The sequence below is a fragment of the Nuphar pumila genome, chromosome 12, assembly GCF_984573655.1.
Source record: "Nuphar pumila chromosome 12, dmNupPumi1.hap1.1, whole genome shotgun sequence".
NCBI lineage: Eukaryota > Viridiplantae > Streptophyta > Magnoliopsida > Nymphaeales > Nymphaeaceae > Nuphar > Nuphar pumila.
In genome coordinates, this window is record NC_143260.1 from 35,997,216 (window position 1) to 36,016,716 (window position 19,501).

Genomic DNA, 19,501 nt, shown 5'->3' on the forward strand with positions numbered 1-19,501 from the left:
TGAACGACAAACAAATTCTCTTGGTGCCTTTTCAAGGGCATTAAGATCCAAACCAACCTGTTACATGCAAATTCAATGAAAGGGATTATAGACAGCAACTCAAGTGTGGACCATCACCTAGCCTTTGGGAATGAATTGAGAAGCAAATTTCAGGCCTTGTCAAGCCATTCGTCCAATGGCACAAGCAGTAGTTCAAGTTGGTATTGTCGCTGTTAGGTACAAGTAAAATCCTCGGGATTTAAAAAAATAATAATTTGATTCGTTGAGTTTGGGAGTAATTAAAAGATCTCGGAACCAACCTTTACTCAATGGGAAGCCAATGCCAGCATAAATATGATTAGAAACAGAAAAAAAAAGCCCTTGAGATGAATCCTCCATTAAAGACAGACTAAAATCAACATGGATTCTTCAGCTCATTCAACTGACCACTCATACCGGCCCTTTCCTGCAAAAATAAGGATATGGAGCAACAGAAACTGCAGGCCTCAATGGCGGCTCAATTAGACTTCAACCGACCTTCCACAGGAAGCTTGTTTGATCTACAAAACAATCCTCAATCTCAGTCTCAGACGGCAACCGGTTCGCTCGCCGAGTTGGAAGCATTTGCATTAACCTAAAAGGAGGCCAGTTCAAAGATAAATAAAAGTGGTTCTTTGAAAACATATGGTGTTTGAACCAGTCCAGAACAAAAGAAGCAGAAGGAACAATTCAAAGGCAATCCAACCATAACTTACCTTGGCAGCTTTGAAAAGCTCATCTAGCACCTCCGACAGCGTCGGATGCGCGTGAACTGCAAACCTCAGATGCTGGAAAATAAAATGTTATTTAGTAATGAGGGACATGAACGACCATACAAGGGGGAAGTGGTTTGCTTCTAGCAACTGTTTCCAGGCTTAGTGGGGCAGAGGACTTCCCCGTAAAAATTCTTAGAACGAGCAAAAGCATGGTCGACTTTATTACAAATACCTAGAAGAGTCGTCGAAAAGAAACTTACCGAAAAAAAATTTTAAGTTGAGAGTAGGAATATTTCATCATAATTAGTCTTATTTACCAGCAGTCAGGCCTTGATTTTAAGAGACCTTTTTGTATATTTCTTTTTCATGCTTCACAGTATAACATTTAAGTTTTTCTCATAATCTTGAGTCCTCTTCCAAAATTGTGGATTCCCAACGGAGGTTGACATCCAACCATTGTTGGCCCATGTTTCACAGATTGAAGCAACCACAGAATTTAAAATACTAGTTTACCTGAATACGTGTCCCCATGGCTATTGCATTTGATGCTTCATGGATCAGATCTGCAGCATGCAGTCCCAAAATATGAACTCCAAGAATCTCTCCAGTATCTGGTCGGTATATCAACTGCATGACATTTGTAAAGGCAGTATTAATCTTTAGTATGTTTTTACGATGAGAACCATCTCGAAACCAAATTATATTCTCGAACCCAAAAGTGATATGTAAACATGCTATAACATGACATGCAAAATAAACAGAAAGATGCTAAGAAAAGATGTGCAAGAACATTCCTATAGTCAAGTATGCCTACAAAAGTTGACATATTCAGTGGTGAAAGTTTTTCTAAATAATATCAAAAGTTTTTTATCCCTTTTTTGTTTTCTTCTCAAGAATGTCAAAGGAATTTTGTGAGAAACGGAAATAATACATAAAAATAGAGAAGGAAATCCAATTATTATTAGCAAAATTTTCTGAACACGAAGTGATAGTTGTCAAAGAAACAGATCACACGAAAATATTGCAGTTGAAAATAGAAAAGTCTCCTACGGTTCTACTCATACCGAGGGCATGAGAGGACTTTGTCATATAGAGAAAAAAGATGTGATTTATAGGTATGCCCAATTTATGTCACTCCAAGATCCAGTGGAATGACCATGTGGAAGTATCAACTCAGCCTCATATTGCACAGCTCAAAGGATTGTATCTCTCAATAGATTATATCATGCAAAGAGAACAAGATGGAAAATTCACCTTAGCAAGCCCCTCCCCTTCATTTTCTGCAAGAGCCTTAGTGTTGGCCTTAAAACTCGTCTTTACCACACTTATTTCAAAACCTTCTTTTTCAGCTTTCTCTCTTGCACTTGGCTAGATATCGGGGATAAAAAGTAGAAAACAATATCAGCTAAGATGATCAGGCTAACTTGACAATAAAATATGCAAGAAACACAGTTGACAGATAATAAAAGAAAGGTTGAATAACTCAAACTTTGCTACTGATGGAAAACTTATAGTACTCAGCAGCTCACCAAAATCCTACTAAAAGGATACTAATACATAAAAGAGCAAAAGCTAAAACCTCACAGACAACAATGAATGTAAGCAGCATGTTCACATGAACTATTAGGCTTGGAAACAAACTTATCCAACAACTCATCTTGGGAGGCAAGCACAAGTTGATAAATAAGTATAATTGATGAATAACATATATATATATATATATATATATGTATGTGTGTGTGTGTGTGTGTGTGTGTGTGAGAGAGAGAGAGAGAGAGAGAGAGTGAAAATCCCAGTCCATGCGGACAAGGCGTGGATGGATGCTGGCTGTCGGATCCTGAACAACTTTTAGTGGCAGTCATAACTGCTACTAAACTTTGCTTTTGTGGTATCATACGATATAGAGCTTTTAATGAACCTATTTTGAGGCTTGAGTTTGGTTCAATTTTCAAATGAGTGAGCTCAAGCTGAGCTATTAACAGGCTCAGCCTGATCTTCTCACAAAAAGTTTGGCAGATTTTTTGTGCTTGCTTTGAAGACAAACATTAAATGATCGACAAATAACAAAATTCTGATGCACTGAATCAGCAAAAATAATGTTTTTTTTGTAATACTTTCGAGCTTATTTTTATCATAAATGTGTTGTTCATGCACCATGGCAAACACATGCACATATGGATTATGATCATGTGCACACATAATATATGTTGTTTATATATTGCATATTTCATGATTTATTTGTTGATACATATGCAGTGTGCAGTGTGAATTTAGTCCATAACAGACTGGGAAAAAGGTGGGGTCCTTAGCTGGATACACCAAGACCCAGACCTCAGTATGGAAAGTCGCACACCTTGAGGCTGCACATGAGAATCAGTCATTACCTGCACACCCTACTTGGACAAGTCCAAAATGCAATCAGTTGTTCAGCAGAAATCTGAAAAGTAAACAATAAATCTGTACCTCAGTCAAGCCAACCATACTGATCTCTGGATGGGTGAAGCAAGCAGCTGGGATGCTCATATGGTTGAGAACATTATCCTTTCCACAAACTTGCTCAACAACTGCAAGAAAGTGTTTAGACAGGGAGAATGTTAATATTGTTAAGTTGTACATATATATATATATATATGTCATTTATAATGATGTAATAGGTAATATCTTCTAAGGGTATTTTTGTCTTTATGGAATAGATGATGTCCACTAGGGACAGTTTTGCTTTTTTGTTTTTCTTATTTTATTTTTTATTTTTTCTTTATTACATTGTAGGGGCTTTATGGTCATTGAGACCATAGAGTCGTTGGGAGCCCCAACGGTCACATTTATGACCGTTGAGAGCTCCCAATGACTCCTATGATGGGAGCTCCCAATGGCTTTATGCCTTGGGTCCTTTTGTATATAATGGGTCTACTTGTCCTCATTTTTCTTAATGCTTCTCTTAAGCATTTATGTTCAATAAAGATGAATATTTTTTATGTTTTGTGTTTTTCTATTTAGTTTTTTGATGTCTTATACGTGTTATTTTCTTAGTCTCATGGCATTATTTTGCATGAGATTTAAATATTATGTTGCATATTTAGTTTTTAATAAAATATTAAGTTGAGAACCGTGAAAAACTTCTTTGTGCTTGCTCATTATGGATGTCATAAGTGTTTCCCTCATGGTTCACTTTAGTACTTGTCCATTATTGTTGGACGTGCTTGTTCACTTAGATCTTTGGTGGACATGTGTATTCTTGATTAAAAGACTCTTGATTCATTGCATTTATAAAATATAAATTTTTATATTGTACCCTTAGTGCCTTAATCTATCACTTGATATGCTTAAATATGTTCCTATGCATATCTTTTGTATAAGATACATGGCTTTAAGTTATTTAGATTATTGCATATACATGCATTTGTTTTATCTCTTTATGAGTATCCATGGTTAGTTGTAACTTGTGTATCTACTAGATTTTCTATATAGCCTTCTTTAATGTTATATGGCATTGATTGTCTCATGATAGACTTGCAATCTAAATTGAGATCTCTTTATATAGCTTGCTTATATTGATATTGCAAATGATTGCATTGCATTTTATTACACTAATTGTTATCTTGATTATGCATATGATTGCACTATATTCATTCAAAATTTTCATCTACCGTTATTAGGATTTGATTTGAAACTTTGTTCTTTCAAATCAGTTCTTATATATGAACTCACTTATTTGGAAATTGATTTTCATGAGTATTTATTGTCTTTTTGTAGCATTTGTGTTGTCCATCACAAATTTTTATATAATGCATCATTTTTTTTGGCCTTGTTATTGTTAGAGATATTTGTTGCGGTGAGTTGTGTGCACCTCGTTTTATGTTAGTTTAGATTGTCAACTTGCAGTTTAGCTTTAATTGACAGTTATGTAATCTTTGATCGTGTAAGTGTGTTGAATCATTTATTTATTTTTGGCCATTGACTTTATTATGAATGCTTATAATTATGAGTATCTGTGATGACTATCTGTTTTTGAAACCATAGTGTTTCAAAAGATTGATATTTTTTGCAACATTAGCTTGTTTCCATTACAAGCTTTCTTACCTCGGGTGTTTTTTCCTATTATGCCTCTTATCTAAGTGTCATTATAAGTAGACAAAAGATGTTTATTCACACCTTTGTATGTAGTTTTTGCCCATTAGAGGCATTCTTATACTCTTATTCTTAGTCACTGATACACTTGTTTTAAGTGTCATTATATGTAGACAAGGGATGTTATGTTTCAATGTAGTGAGTTATGTGCACCTATTGGTTATACTACAGATCTAGTTACAGACTTGTTTTGAGTGTCATTGTATGTAGACAAGAGATGTTTATTCACACATTTATATGTTTTTAGCCTATTAGTGGCATCATTGTTATACTCTTACTTTGATACACTTGTTTTGAATGTCATTATATATAGACAAAAGATGTTTATTCACACTTTTGTGTGATTTTTAGCCCTTTATTGTTATGGTGATTATGCTCTTGTTTTAGTCGATAATACTTGATTTTTGAAGTTTAGAGGCCTAATGAGGTAATTGTTTGTGGTGGTCAAACTATTGATGAAGTTTGCAAAATATCATTTCTTGATATTTGTGAGAATTTAAATCTCTTCATATTTTTCGCAAATTGGTGTTTATTTGCAAATATCATTATCTTTGTTATGTGGGATTTTTAAAATCTCTCCTTGAAATTTCTAAACTTTTACTACTTATTTTTTTTTTCTTGTATGGAAGATGTTTATGGATAAAAATTTCAAATATTTTTGCATACTTGTGATGTTTAATAAAAAAATTATTCTTTATATTGTGAGCCTTCTTGTGTGTGCCCCTTTATGGGTTTTTGAGAGTGAGTTCCTTAAGTAAACACTTTTGTGTTGTCCACTTGATATTGATAGACACTTTGGTTTGTAATTAAAGGCTACTTGATTCTTTACATTAAATTCATGCATTTTATTGATAAAAATAGTTATTTTTTTATTGTCGTTTTATATGCATTAAATATGCTTTGATTGCATGATACATACATGTGTGTATTTCATATTAATTAGCTTGTTCATATTATTGCATGCATGAATTTAATTAGCTCATCTTTTCTTGAGGCCTCTTTTTGACTTGTTATATTTTATATGCATGTTATTTGAAATGCTTAGGATATTATTTATGCATAATTGTTTATCTCGTTTTAATGATTTATATGTCCCTTAATGATCAAATTTTCTTATGATCAATGTTATTTTTTCTTGAAAAATATATTGATTTTAAAATTATAAATTATGGTTTGATTTCATAAAAATTGATCCTTGAGGAATACTCCTCTTATCGTTCTTATTAATTATATAACATTTCTAAAACTTATTACTACTTTGTTTGAAAATTTTATTCTTGTTTTAAAATATATTGGTTTTAAAAAATTTATAACTATTAGGCTAGGATATCTTCCTTATGTAATTGAAATCTTTTGGTTTGTTCTCTCTATAAGCTCGAAAGGATATCTTTGATGCATTATGTCATGAAGATGGAGATAGTCGATGAAGGCGTCTCAGGATGATCACCAATAAAGACATTTGAAGACTTGTATTTGCAAAATTCTCTATGTGATAAAGACGGAGATTTTTCATGAAGACACTTGGAGACTTGAATCCTTCCCATTAAATCTTTGTTGTATTTTTAAACTTTCGGTATATTACACCATAAGTTTGAGGGAGAGTGTTAAGTTGTATATGTATATATATGTATTTATTATCATACATATATATTTGTTTCATATTGTACATATATACATACATATATATTCATATATATGTGTGTATATATATGTCATTTATAATGATGTAATAGGTAATACCTTTTAGGGGTATTTTTGTCTTTTGTAATAGATGTTGTCCACTAGAAACAATTTTGCTTTTTTATTTTATTTTATTTTTCCTTTATTGCAATGTGGGGTTTTATGATCATTGGGACCATAGAATCGTTGGGAGCACGCGATTACATTTATGACCATTGGGAGCTCTCAATGACTCCTATGGGAGCTCCCAATGGCTCTATGACTTGAGTCCTTTTGTATATAATAGGTCTAATTGTCCCCATTTTTCTTAATGTTTCTCTTAAGCATTTATGCTCAATAAAGATCAATATTTTTTATGTTTTGTGTTTTTCTATTTAGTTCTTTGATGTTTTATATACACTTAGTGCTTGTATTGTTACCGTTTGTTGGCTATTGTATTGTCCAATAGTGGACGTGTGCTTGCTCACATTGTGATTGTGATCTTGTAAGCCCTTAGTGGCATTGTTTTTGCATTTTCCGCTATTTCATTACAAATATGCCCATAGTAGCTTAAATAAGACTCAAGAGCACTGAGGCGGATACCTGAGATCCCTTGAGCACTAGCAGCATGAGCAAGCATCATCTTCCCATTGGCATCTCCAATACAATACAAGTGAGGAACCTAAAAATGGCAAGGAAAAAAAAAAGTTGAAAAATGCTAGTTGGAGCGACCATTCACTAATAACAACTCAAACCCCCTGATCTAGGATGGCCAGGCAATATTCTCAATATAAAGCTTCAGATCCCTCAAGACACATCTAATTCCGAAGATAAAAAAAGGTGCTTGACACACACCAGATTTCCATCTTGATCGATCACTTGCATGAGATCATCAACAGGAACAAATCCACGCTGTGTCGCCACATTAATCTGTAGAAAGCAAGCAATTTTGAATGAAAACTGCTTTATCACCAGCAGATTGGCCCTTTATGCATGATAAAAGGAGTCTATTGATTTACATTTTCCAGTCCAAGGCCTTTCGTGAATGGAGCCCTTCCAGTTGCAATTAGTGCCGCATCTACCTGCAAAAACAACCCATATGTTGTAGCATAAAGAAAACCCACAATTTCAAGCAATTTCAACTCATCAAAACTTATTTAGATGTCCTTCAAAACATGAAGAATATCATATTGTGTTGGAGCCTCGGAGGCTTAAATACCAACTTTATACTTCACATTTTCCATGGCTATAGATCATGTTTTGACCAACCAGATAACAATTGGCCATGGGTTCCCCGTAATAGACACAGTAAGCTTACTTAATTGGAAATCTGACGGGATGCAAGCTGTGTTTTTTTTTTGGCTGTGGAACACAGACACACATCTACATCAGATCCAAACAAAATTTTTACAAGATAATGCAACTCTACATAGGAAGGAATGGAGAAACAGGATTTGCAAAGCCAATCTCATGGGATAAGGCTTTAATAATGATAATGATCTGATTAGGACAGGTTTTGCTCATAATTTATACCTAGCCATGACATGGCCTGAGACCACCTGTTGATCCGCACACAGACCTGGTACATGTGCCATAATGTTTCGCCTGGACTTGGACCAAAGCTAGTTGGCCTTTGTCTGACCAGATAAGAGCCTTAGATTTTCCCCTAAAGGCTCCAAGTGGTTCCAGATAGTAAAAAACTCAGAGCAAAATTACCTCTAAAGTATCTTTTGGTTCCTTTGTCTTTGCATCAATAAGCTCAATGATGACTGGCTTGCCATCTTTTGCTGGAGTGATCTATGATAGGCAGAGAAAAATAACATGAACAGAAACTTACGAAATTTCAATCTCTCTCTTAAGGGAAAATCAAGATGTACTAAAGGGCAGTCGAGTACCTTCTTAACAAACAAGCCAGTGTAAAAGTCAATTTTTCGTGTATTGATCAATACTCTTTGAGCAAGCTTTCTTATGTCAGGATCAAATGCAGGCATAAGTTGGTCAAGGGCTTCAACAAAAGTAACCTATGATCAAGAGGCAGTGCAGCATCAGTTAGCATTCAAAAAACATCTCAAAATTGACAGCACTTAGCGAACTTAGACAATCAAAACTTTAATGGGCACATTGTACTTTCAGCAATTACATAAATAAAAGCATGAACAATTTGATACTGTAGACAGCTTTGCTAAACAAACTGACGTGAAATATGAATGTGTAAAATATCACAGTGTTTGCTCTTTAATCCTTCAAAGTAGTGAATAGAATATATGACCAGCACAATGGATCATACTCCAGCCAACACTTTTTTAAACTGCAGCAGATTTTTCTTTTATCAAAGTTTCCAGAAATATCCACCTATGTTGATTATGCCAACGTAGCTATAAGCAGCATCTATATAACATCAGTACTTCAAAATGCCCCGTGTACCTCTGGCAAGACTGACACTTCTATGTGCTGGGGCTGGGTGCTTCCACGTGCTGCCACATACATACATATTGTATAATATATATCGTCTCTCTCTCTCTCTCTCTCTCTCTCTCTCTCTCTCTCCACACACACACACACACACACAATCCAGCTGCACACTGTATCTATGCACCACAAGGAACATCATGGATCATCTTTCAGAAGTTTCATGATGCTACTAAAACCAATGGAAAAATAGACAAAATTCAAGCAAGAGGGATCAGGAGATGCATGCACAGTTTCTTAACTCTTAAAGCCTAGGTGAGAAGTTTGACAACTCTTTTCAGCAAACCTTGATATCCCAGAACAACAACCAAAAACAACAAATTTTAGGCAGAGACAGGAAATCGAGTAGGAAGGTGAAGACTCTCTTCAGAAGATGGATACTGCAAGCTGCATCAACAGACCAGTTTTGTGTATGTATTAAGAATTTAAGAGAGGTATGTGTTCATTTGTATTGAGATGCATTGGTAAACACCGACCTTTTTATCTTACGTTCATTAGGACAAGAAAAAGGATGACCAATATAATTAGGCCCATAGGCCTGCAGTATCCTCAAACCATAAATCATAACCAACTCAAACTGCAGCAGTGCTGCACTCTTGACAATGCTCATACTGCCAACCTACCACCAAATGGTAATCCCAAATCCATACAAGTTCCAAACTTGCAAACTAAGTTATGCCATTAAATATTTGCAGTGATTACCTCGCTTCCAAGAGCTGTGTAAACATCACTGAATTCAAGACCGATATAACCACTTCCTACAATAGCTATCCAGTCGGGGACCCACTCCAGCTTTAGTGCATGATCACTAGTAAATACCGTCTTCCCTGCAACAATCAACAGAATTAGATATCTCCTTTAGCCTCAATACGGTAAAGAAAAATGGCACCATGATTGATAGTGATACTTTAGATAAAAGCCTTTAAGTTCTTCAAGACATGATATAACACAAACAATTTTGACCTGAGCTTCTCACACTATGTTGTAATGGCCCAAGAATCTCCCAGCAGTAAGAAAAGGGAAATTTTCAGGAGTTTATTAAAAAAATTACTTTCCCTGGATGCCATAATTAAAGAAAAGTGGTGAAATTTTTTTGAAAAGGTTTCCTTTTGTTGTTTAAGATTCCAGGTTGTTGGAAAATGGAGCTATAACATCACAGTTATTACATGAACACATTCGAATTTGGTGATGTTTCAAGATATGGTGTTTTGACTTGACAATTTCAAAATTTTCATGAAACAGCGATATTAGTGATAGAGTTTCCAAGCACATAGATAACCATAATATTCTTGAGATTGCACCAGAATTAGCACGAACTGAAGGATGAAGAGAATATCAATTAGATAGAGATTCTTCCAATAAAAATTGAAGGCATGTTGCTATCAGAAGCCATGTACATGCGCAAAATCTATAAAATAGTCAGCATGCTAATTCTGTTAATATATATATATATATATATATATATATATATATATATATATATATATATATATATATATATATATATATATATATATATCTTCACTGTTGTGTAATAGGCTGTGCCCATTAGGGGCACAGCAGCCTTTTTGTAATTTCATTTTTTATTTTTCTGTTTTTTGTATTATATTTTTTGTTTGAGGGCACTATTCAAAAATGCCCAAAGAGTCGTTGGGATCTCTGGCTCTATTTCCCACGGTCTCTAAGAAACTTGTAAATGCTTATAAAAAGGGGGTTTTGCTCCCTCTTGTATTATCATGCTTCCCTTAAGCATTTATAAAATGTATATTTTTTATATTTGTGCTCTCTTGCCCTCTTTGTGAGTGGTTTGTGTTAGCCCTTTGTGGCTTATTGTATTTTGCCCATTAGAGGCTTTTGTATTTGGGCATACATTGTACTCTTGTAGCCCATTAGAGGCACCCTTTTGTGTACATTTTGATTTCATTACAAATTCTTGCCATTGTCACTGACTAACCCACTGTTTGGATGACATCCAAAACCAGGTTATTAACCTGTTTGAATGAGGTTTGGTTTATTGTCATGGATATCTGAAAGAATTCATAATGGATATCTGAAAGAATTCATATCCTTGCATTGTGCGTAACTGGCTTTACACAGGGTGATGGATAGCTCCAACTGAAGGGTGGTTGAAAGTGAATGTTTTTAGCATATTAAAGAATAAGTGAAGCACAGGATTCACGGTTAGAAATTCTGAAGGTCATTAATTGTTTATTGGTTGGCTGGTTAGAGGGAGTACTAGGATGTCTAGAGCTTGGATGGTCCTTCCGTATATCCTCTGTCTTATCCTAACTCAGCATAAAGTAATGGTTGAGCTTCAAGGACACAGTTAGCTTTGTAACAGGTTGATTGAGGGGACGGCTGTTCCCCAACAGAAATCTTCTGAGCTGCTTGATCTTTGTCACCAGTTCCACAGATTTAATTGCTGGCACATGGAGAAGGAGAATAACTTCTTGGCTCCGTCTTTGTTTTATTGACTGATAGGATCTTGAAAGACAAACCTCCTGAATGGTTTCCAGATCTACATTCGTTATAATGCTTCCGTTTTAAACTGGTGGGGGTTCTGCCTAACCCCAGCTAGGCAACAAAAAAAAACAAGGTTTAGCAAAATAACTTGGTTTTTTTCACCATTGGGATGACGCAACCAGGTTTCATAAACCTGATTTTTAACCCAAAACCAGGCTTGTGAAATCCTGGGGGACCTCTATTTAATTGTTTCATTAATTTATATATTTCATGAAACTACAAAAAAGTTGAAGCCCAAGAAATACTATTTTTTCAATCGAATATATGTGATTTACAATTTGAAAATGAGTTAGTTTTCTAGTATTTGAGGGTATATGGTATTTGAAAAGCAGATATTTTGTCTTGAAGGCACTTGAAGGTCAACCAATCAGAGCTGATAAGACTGTACAATGAAAGATTGCACGTAAAATACACTCGACACAGGTTAAAGCAAAAGTATGCTAGCACAAATAATTTCCATGTTGTGTGCAATGTTTTTTGCAGCAATAATTACATCAAATCAATCTTATTAACATTTCAGATATGAAAAAAAAATCCAATAACATATGTACTAGAACCAGTCATTCACTGGAAAAAAGCTTCATATAAACAACATGAATTCTGGTTTTCCCCATCTTTAGTGGCACATGAAAGCCATATAGTCTTCAAATAGGCATGCTTTCATTTGCCACATCAACAAAGGGAAACCATATAATTTTTGCATAAAGAGACTTTGACTCAAGGTTGCCAAACTAGGAAGCGGAAGCGGGAAACAATACGGGAAGCGGAAGCGAGAAGCGACGAATTTTTAAATTTATACGAAGCGGGAAACGCAGTTTCAATTTAAAAGAAAAATATGAATAAAAAATGAAGCAATATGGAATAAAAAAAGAAACAAATAAAAACTAAAATAAAATTGATCATTCTTATATTTCATGATTTTTCTGTAAAAGAGTTAAATTTTTTGTTAAAATCTAACAATGATGGTTACCAATTTAAAGAAAGTACATGGAAAGTGAGTGAAACCGTGAGAGAAAATACATGAAAAAGATGAAAAGAAACGTGAGAAAAGTATATAGTGTGCATAGACCATGTGTATGAGAAGCATAAAAGAAGCATGGGGGAATCGAGCTTCCCATGAAGTTTTAGAAGTGAGGAGTATCGAGCTTCCCATGAAGTTTTAGAAGCGAGGAGTATCGAGCTTCCGAAGCGAGTTTTCGGGAAGCGAGCTTCCCACCTACCTAAGAAGCTTCCGGTAACTCTGCCTTGACTTGCCACCATAGAATTAAACTTAAAATGCAGACAGCAAGAAATTATGTATACCATAAATGGTGCTACAAGACAAAAAAGCACTTACCATCAATTTCAATGCCATTGGGAACAAAGGGAACAGAACCAGTAGCAATAATTATGTCCTTCGCTGTTACTATGTTGTCAGGAAATCCAGCTTTTCCATATTTTACCTTTTGTGGGCCCTGATATGCATTTCAATGAGTTAAAATAGAAAAGAAAACATAAATATCGTTTCAGATTTCAACAGAAAATACACAAGCATTCTCGTACATATCTCCTTCATTACAACAACAAAAAAATAGACAAATACCAACATGAAAAGCACAACGTATCAATTCTATCACTAAAATAGACCCTTATTTTGTCACTTTCATGAATGCCATTTCAATTCCTATTGCAACTTACAAGGTTAACTAGCATTTCACCTCGAATCAAACAACCAGAAATACAAAAAATAGATGAAGGGAATAATCTTGGAAATATCACCATATGCAACCGTTTACTACAAAGTAGCATGTAATGAAAAATATAATCAACAATTTAAGTTGGTCGTGCATAATATTTTGGAATATGCAACTATCAAGGACATTCTTCTGGAAGATCAGAAAACAGCCACAGTTATATTGCAATAAAAGAGAATGATTTTGGAACAATCATGCTTGTTTTCTACACAATAGGATAGGCATAACCAAAAGAAAGAGAAGCAAAGAGAGTCCAAAATTTAACTATTATGGAAGAGTTTGAATGACAAAAGATCTGCCTGTTGAACATAGCATCCTGATCCCAGTTATCAAGAGGATTCCAACAGCTAAGATTTAGTAGTCAAATTAACAGTGAGAAGAACTGACGGTATCTGAAGTTGAGGTACCAAAAAACAAAGACTGAGAGTAGAATGTCTTCTAACAATAGCATTAACCATTATAGAAAAACCAATTCAGATCAAAAACAGCTTACTGATTGGAAAATTTTGCAATTTGAGTCAATTCAATTGGCTTAAGCCATGAAAGACAGCTTGATTTGTCAGATATTTCGATGTATTTTATGAGCATTGTCCCAACTTTCTGTGACCCTATTGAATCTTGCTGATTGAAAGGATAAATCTAATTAATAGAAGGTGAACTTCAGTTCAAGGATCACCCAAATAAAGATAAGACTGAAAAGAGAACACCCATGAGCCCTTAAGTCAGCTCGGTGTTGCTTGATTTAATTAAAGTCAACCATGTCCAAGAGAGCATAACCAGTGAAATATGGGTTTGTTTAGAAAAGAAAATGGTGCAAATCCTATTTGAGATAGATGATTCTTGCATAAATCAACTGTGTCCCAGATGAGCCAATGAGTACTCACTTTAAGATGTTGAATATAAATTAGTTGAATGGTTCCTGCTTTCTAGCTCTTGTTGAATCAATGCAGCACAAGATATGATACTGCTCCAAAACTGATTTCATAAATGCCTAAATTACAGCATGCCCTTTGCCAACAGAATTAATAGAATCTTTGACTTACCACAATGCTCCCAACGCCTGTCAGAATGTCAACCCCCATAGCCTTTAATGAATTTGTCAAGTTACCACGTATTGTTGAAGCAAGATTGTTTGCATGATCAGCTACTGCTTGCCTGTCATAACGTGGTGCTGAGACCTGGTGTGTGCATGTAAAGAGAGAGAGAGAGAGAGAGAGAGAGAGAGAGAGAGAGAGAGAGAGAGAGAGAAAGAGAGAGAGAGAGAATTTAGCAATGTTGAAAATCACTAACAGGAAAATGGTTCTAAGATAAGCACATTGTAGATAAAAGCAGGCATATTAAACAAGTGAATCTTCCCCAAAAAAGTTGGCACATAAGAGATATGAAAATGTAAAGAATGGGCTTGAGTAAGAACAGAACATTCAACAGAAAACCAAAAAAACATAAAATGTCTTCCTGACAGGCCATAAGTTTATTGTGCAAAGAGCATGCAAAACATAAGAAGTTGCGATATTTAGTTACCTGAAGACCTAAACTCTTCAAATGATTTGCACTTTGAAATTCACGCATCCGACCACTGACAGCAAGAAGAGCCTTAGATGGAACACAACCTCGATTCACACAAGTTCCTCCAACCACATCACCCTCAATGATGGCAGTTTTCAAACCCTGTGACAAAAATATTCCTTTATATTAGAACTTCAGTGCCTCAAAAATGGAATATGTGGCCACTAAATTATGAAAGGGACAGAACATCTTGCACATGTAGTGTGTAAAATACCTAGACAGATATGGTGTGTGAGTCTGCGTCAAGTGTGTGTGAATAGAGAGAGAGAGAGAGAGAGAGAGAGAGAGGTTCATGATTCTTGTGTCTTAGTTAAATAGCTAAGAGTCTCATTCACTGGTATACTCAATGTTGAAAAATACGTATTGTAACTACTATTGCAGTTGCTTGAAAATAGAACCGTACATAACACAGTAAATATCGTAAATTTACACACCATAAACATAAAAATTGAAAAAAATTCACATCATGTTGATTATAAATAGAGCTAAATAATGTGGTAAATATACAACAGAATAGAGTCAACAAACACAATTATAAATAATTAAAGCACAGTCTTAATATTCAAGCAAATCTGAAATCCATATAAAAGATCATAGTCCACAGTACATAAAAATATAAAACATTTCATGTAATATCCATATATTCGTTCTCTCCACTGTTTCTTTATAAGTTTGAGATATTTTCTTGATTTCTGAAGGCGGAAACAATGCAATGGGTCGTCTTTATAGAACAATTCATCCTTGGAATCTGGGATGATCTCTGAGAGTGCTTGTTCGGCTTGTGCCCTTCTTGTATCAGTTCTATCTCTTTCTTCTAAACTAGCAACAATTACTTGGTATATCATGCAAATACTTGGTAAATATTCAGCTGGAAGTTCTATAAAAAACAAAAAATATACAGGTTCTACAAGAAAAGATAAGTGATCAGATCGAATATGATGGGACCGAGTTCAAACCTACGGGAAATTCCCACAGCTTGGCTATCAGAAAAGGAAAAAAGAATAGAAAGGTAAAGAGAAAGAAAATAATGTTATGTCAACGCCAAGAAACCACAGCATTGATCAAACACCTAAGGTACAATCTAAACGACTAAAAACGGCCACTAAATCTGCAAAATGCATCATCTAACAGTAAAAAGAACCTAAAATATATACAGTTTCAATAGCTATAGCACATTCGCCAACTCGTTCACCTCCAACTCCGGCTATCAGGAGACCAAAGAATCAAATGAATACTACATTCACCATTCGTCCATTCTAATTCTAATGCTTAGAATCCGAAATTGGAAAAAGAAATAACTAAAAGATTCACGACAACTCATCTTCTCACCTTCCTACTTCAAAACAGTTTCCAGAGTTTCTAAACTCTCGCGTTGTAGAAGACAATTTCACACAAATCACTCGAAAACTGACACCAATCAAAACAAATCAACCCAAAACCGAAACTCGCGGTCCAAAAGCTCTCACATTACCAATTCCGCTACAACAAAATCATAATTCGCACGCAGAGAAACAGGAAAAGCACTGAAACGAATTGAAACCCTCTCCTCCGTGAAATCCATACCTTCTCGACCGCATGGATCGCCGCGCCATGGCCGCCTACTCCGGCACCAATGATGATGAGATCGTAGTCGAATCCCTTCGCGACACCTCCATTCGGCGACGCAGATGCCCTAGCGGAGGTATCCAGGCGATTATAAGCGAATTTTAGCGCTCTAGGTCGGGTAGAAGCGGACAATCCGTGGATTTCTCTCCGGAGACCGCAGAAACGAAGATCGAGCGGCCGATTGACGCCGCAACGGAGAGATCGATCCGGAAGATCGGATCTGACTGATATGAAGGAGGAAGAAGAGGAGGAGGAGGAGGAGGAGAGGGAGATCGACGCATGCATTCTCTCGTTCGGGTAGAAAGAAAGCGGGCAGTTCGCAGGAAAATTAGGCCAAGTGAGAGTGAAGGGGAGAGAGCGTGTGACGAGGAACTGACGGAGAGGGATGCGGTATTTAAAGGCAGGGTGAGGTGTGAGGTGGGAATCGAGAGTGATGGATGTCAGTAGCGAAACGCCCTTGTTTCTTTATAAAATTGCGTAACGTGCCACCCGGCCCAAAGCATATCATAAAAACGGCAAAATCTCGGCAGTCAAAAAAACTCGGGAGATTTTGAAAATTTTCATAAATTTCGCATTCTTTTCGGCAAAATCTCGGAAACAAAAAATAAATTAAAAAATATAAATAAAATACATTTAAAAATAAAAATCTTAGGAGTTTTTATGATAAATATTTTTTTTTTAAATATAAATATTGCAATATTTGTCACAGTTTGAAAATCTTGCGAGAAATTACTTTTTTAAACTTTCAGGCAATTTCTCGCAATATATAGACGAGATTTTTTTATAATCTCACTATATTTGTCACAGAGAAGCAGATTAATCGTTTAATGCACTAGAAGTGTGACCATCGAGGGCTCAAAACAGGTCAAGCCCATGTGCAAAATGCATAGGGCTCAACAAGCCTGGCCCGTTAACTAGGTTGGGCCTAAAGGACTTGGCTTGAGCCCGACTACAACTGGGTCAAGCCCTAATCGAGCTGGGCTTGGGCCAGAATATGAACTGGGCTAGGCCGGCACAATGGCCATCCCCAACTAGAGGTCTAGAACTAGAAGAATGGTTGATCACGCTACAAGGGCAATTAAGTGGTCACCAAGCCAAGTTCATCACGGAAAGCTCAGCCTTAGCTTAGGATTAAGCTTATGCATTTCATAAACCAAAACATTTGCTATAATCATTTGTATGTACAAACGACGTAGGATCTCGGCATGCAGCCAGTGCAACTAGGTCTCCAATCATGGGGGTGGTTTTTTCATGTAAATATATATAAAAACAAAAGACTTAGGATCCCATGGTGTAAGTTGTGTGATTCAACCTGACTCCATAAATGAGTTCAACATGGCCCCATTAGTCAAGGATCAAACTCTTATATTCTTTTTTCTTTTTTCTTTTTTCTTTTTTCTTTTTTAATAAGTTTTGGTGCATTGTAACCGTTGATATTGGCATTGCTGAAAAAACATGCTCATCATCCAAATTGATTATCCAAACATCAATTCAAACTAAATTGACCATGTACATCATATATGTAAGGTTGAAAATCCAAAAAAAAAAAAAGGTTACAAAGTTGTTCGATCTTGATCAATGATGGCCTTTTTATTGATTTTGATGATTGGATTTCTCTATGAATGAAAAAGGGTGCTTGGGATCGGGAAGGACAAAGAAAAGAGTGATGTCTATGTTAAATCAATTAATTTGTCATGGTAGAGAAGAAAAATGGCACAGACCGTACTCGAGCTTTGGATCAATGGCTTGAGCAATGAGTGAGGTCCATGAGATTTGAACTTAGACTGCTTGGGTCCCATTCCACTTAGGGATGGCAGTGGACCGGGGGAAAGTGGGGCCCTGCCCCGCCTCGCCCCGTTTGGACCGTGGATGAAGGGTATGAAACGGGGATGAAAGCGGGGACGAAGGTTAAAATCCATTCCCGTCCGGGGATGGACTTGCACTTTTCCCCGCCCCATCCCCACCCCAACCACTTTTCCCCGCAATATCCCTGCCCTGCCTCATCCCCGTTTGAACCGGGGATGGAGGACATGAAGCGGGGATGAAGGCGGGGGTAGAGGATAAAATCTTGAGGCGGGGCGGGGGTGGAGACCTTGTCCCCCGCCCCGCCCCACTGCCATCCCTAATTCCACTATTCCAAACCCTTTTGGGGCACAATATACTTCTACTTGTTCAGTACAACTGGGATAATGCATGACAATGATGATGAGAGGTGCAAGCGGGTTGAAATTTAGATCTAGATATGGCCCGCATTATTTTGTAACAGCAGTAGTTTCTTTGGATTTAGATAGATCCAATTTATGTCTAGTTGGATTTAGGCCCATACGAGTTAAAATTTATTGAATGTTTTGTTGGGACTAATTGAACCAAGGTGCATAATCTCATAGACATAATTAGATTGTGATGGGGAGAAATTCAAACTAATCAGGGAGTGGCATTTAGGTAGTTTAACGCCGAGAGAGGGACAGATTGGAAGCGGTATGAGTCATGCAGCCTTGGCAGCTCCGCCGTGGGGACGGAGTTAACGAAGTCGGATAACCTGCTCTCTCTATTACTGTAAAAAGACATATGAGCCCATGCACACATTTAGGATTTTCATAAATGGCCTTCACCGTTTTCTCTTTCGGGTTTTTAGAGCGAATCAGGTGCAATTAGGGATGGCAGTGGACCGGGGGAAAGCGGGGCCCCGCCTCACCCCGTTTGGACCGAGGAAGGAGGCAAGGACAAAGGTTAAAATCCATCCCCGTTCAGGGATGGAGGCGGAGATGGACGTACACTTTTCCCCACCCCTCCTCGCCTCATTCCCGCCACAATCCTCGCCTCATCCCCGTCACTTTTCCCCGCAATATCCCCGCCCCGCCTCATCCTCGTTTGAACCGGGGATAGAGGACATGAAACGGGGATGAAGGCGGGGGTGGAGGTTAAAATCCATCCCCGCCGGGGATGGAGGTTCTAATCTTGAGGCGGGGCGGGGGTGGAGACCTTGTCCCCCGCCCCGCCCCACCCCACTCCACTGCCATCCCTAGGTGCAATCATTGAAAGAACTTTCAGTGTATTTTTGTGGGGGTGTAAAGGGGGTCGGAT

The 19,501-nt window shown here is 36.8% G+C and overlaps 1 protein-coding gene across 1 annotated transcript; it reads right to left on the reverse strand.

Annotated features, from left to right (window-relative positions):
* Positions 1-16,777, reverse strand: LOC149820686 (dihydrolipoyl dehydrogenase 2, chloroplastic-like). The gene is made up of 16 exons (XM_089981973.1): positions 16,376-16,777; positions 14,768-14,914; positions 14,290-14,424; positions 12,850-12,967; positions 9,693-9,817; positions 8,417-8,542; positions 8,238-8,318; positions 7,541-7,603; positions 7,377-7,451; positions 7,125-7,203; positions 3,198-3,298; positions 1,989-2,102; positions 1,248-1,361; positions 735-806; positions 300-613; positions 1-209 (listed from the first exon to the last, which is right to left on the reverse strand). The coding sequence occupies exons 1-15, from the start codon at positions 16,700-16,702 to the stop codon at positions 566-568; spliced, it is 1,725 nt and encodes a 574-aa protein (XP_089838099.1). The 5' UTR covers positions 16,703-16,777; the 3' UTR covers positions 1-209; positions 300-565.
* Between the last annotated feature and the right edge of the window lie 2,724 nt (positions 16,778-19,501).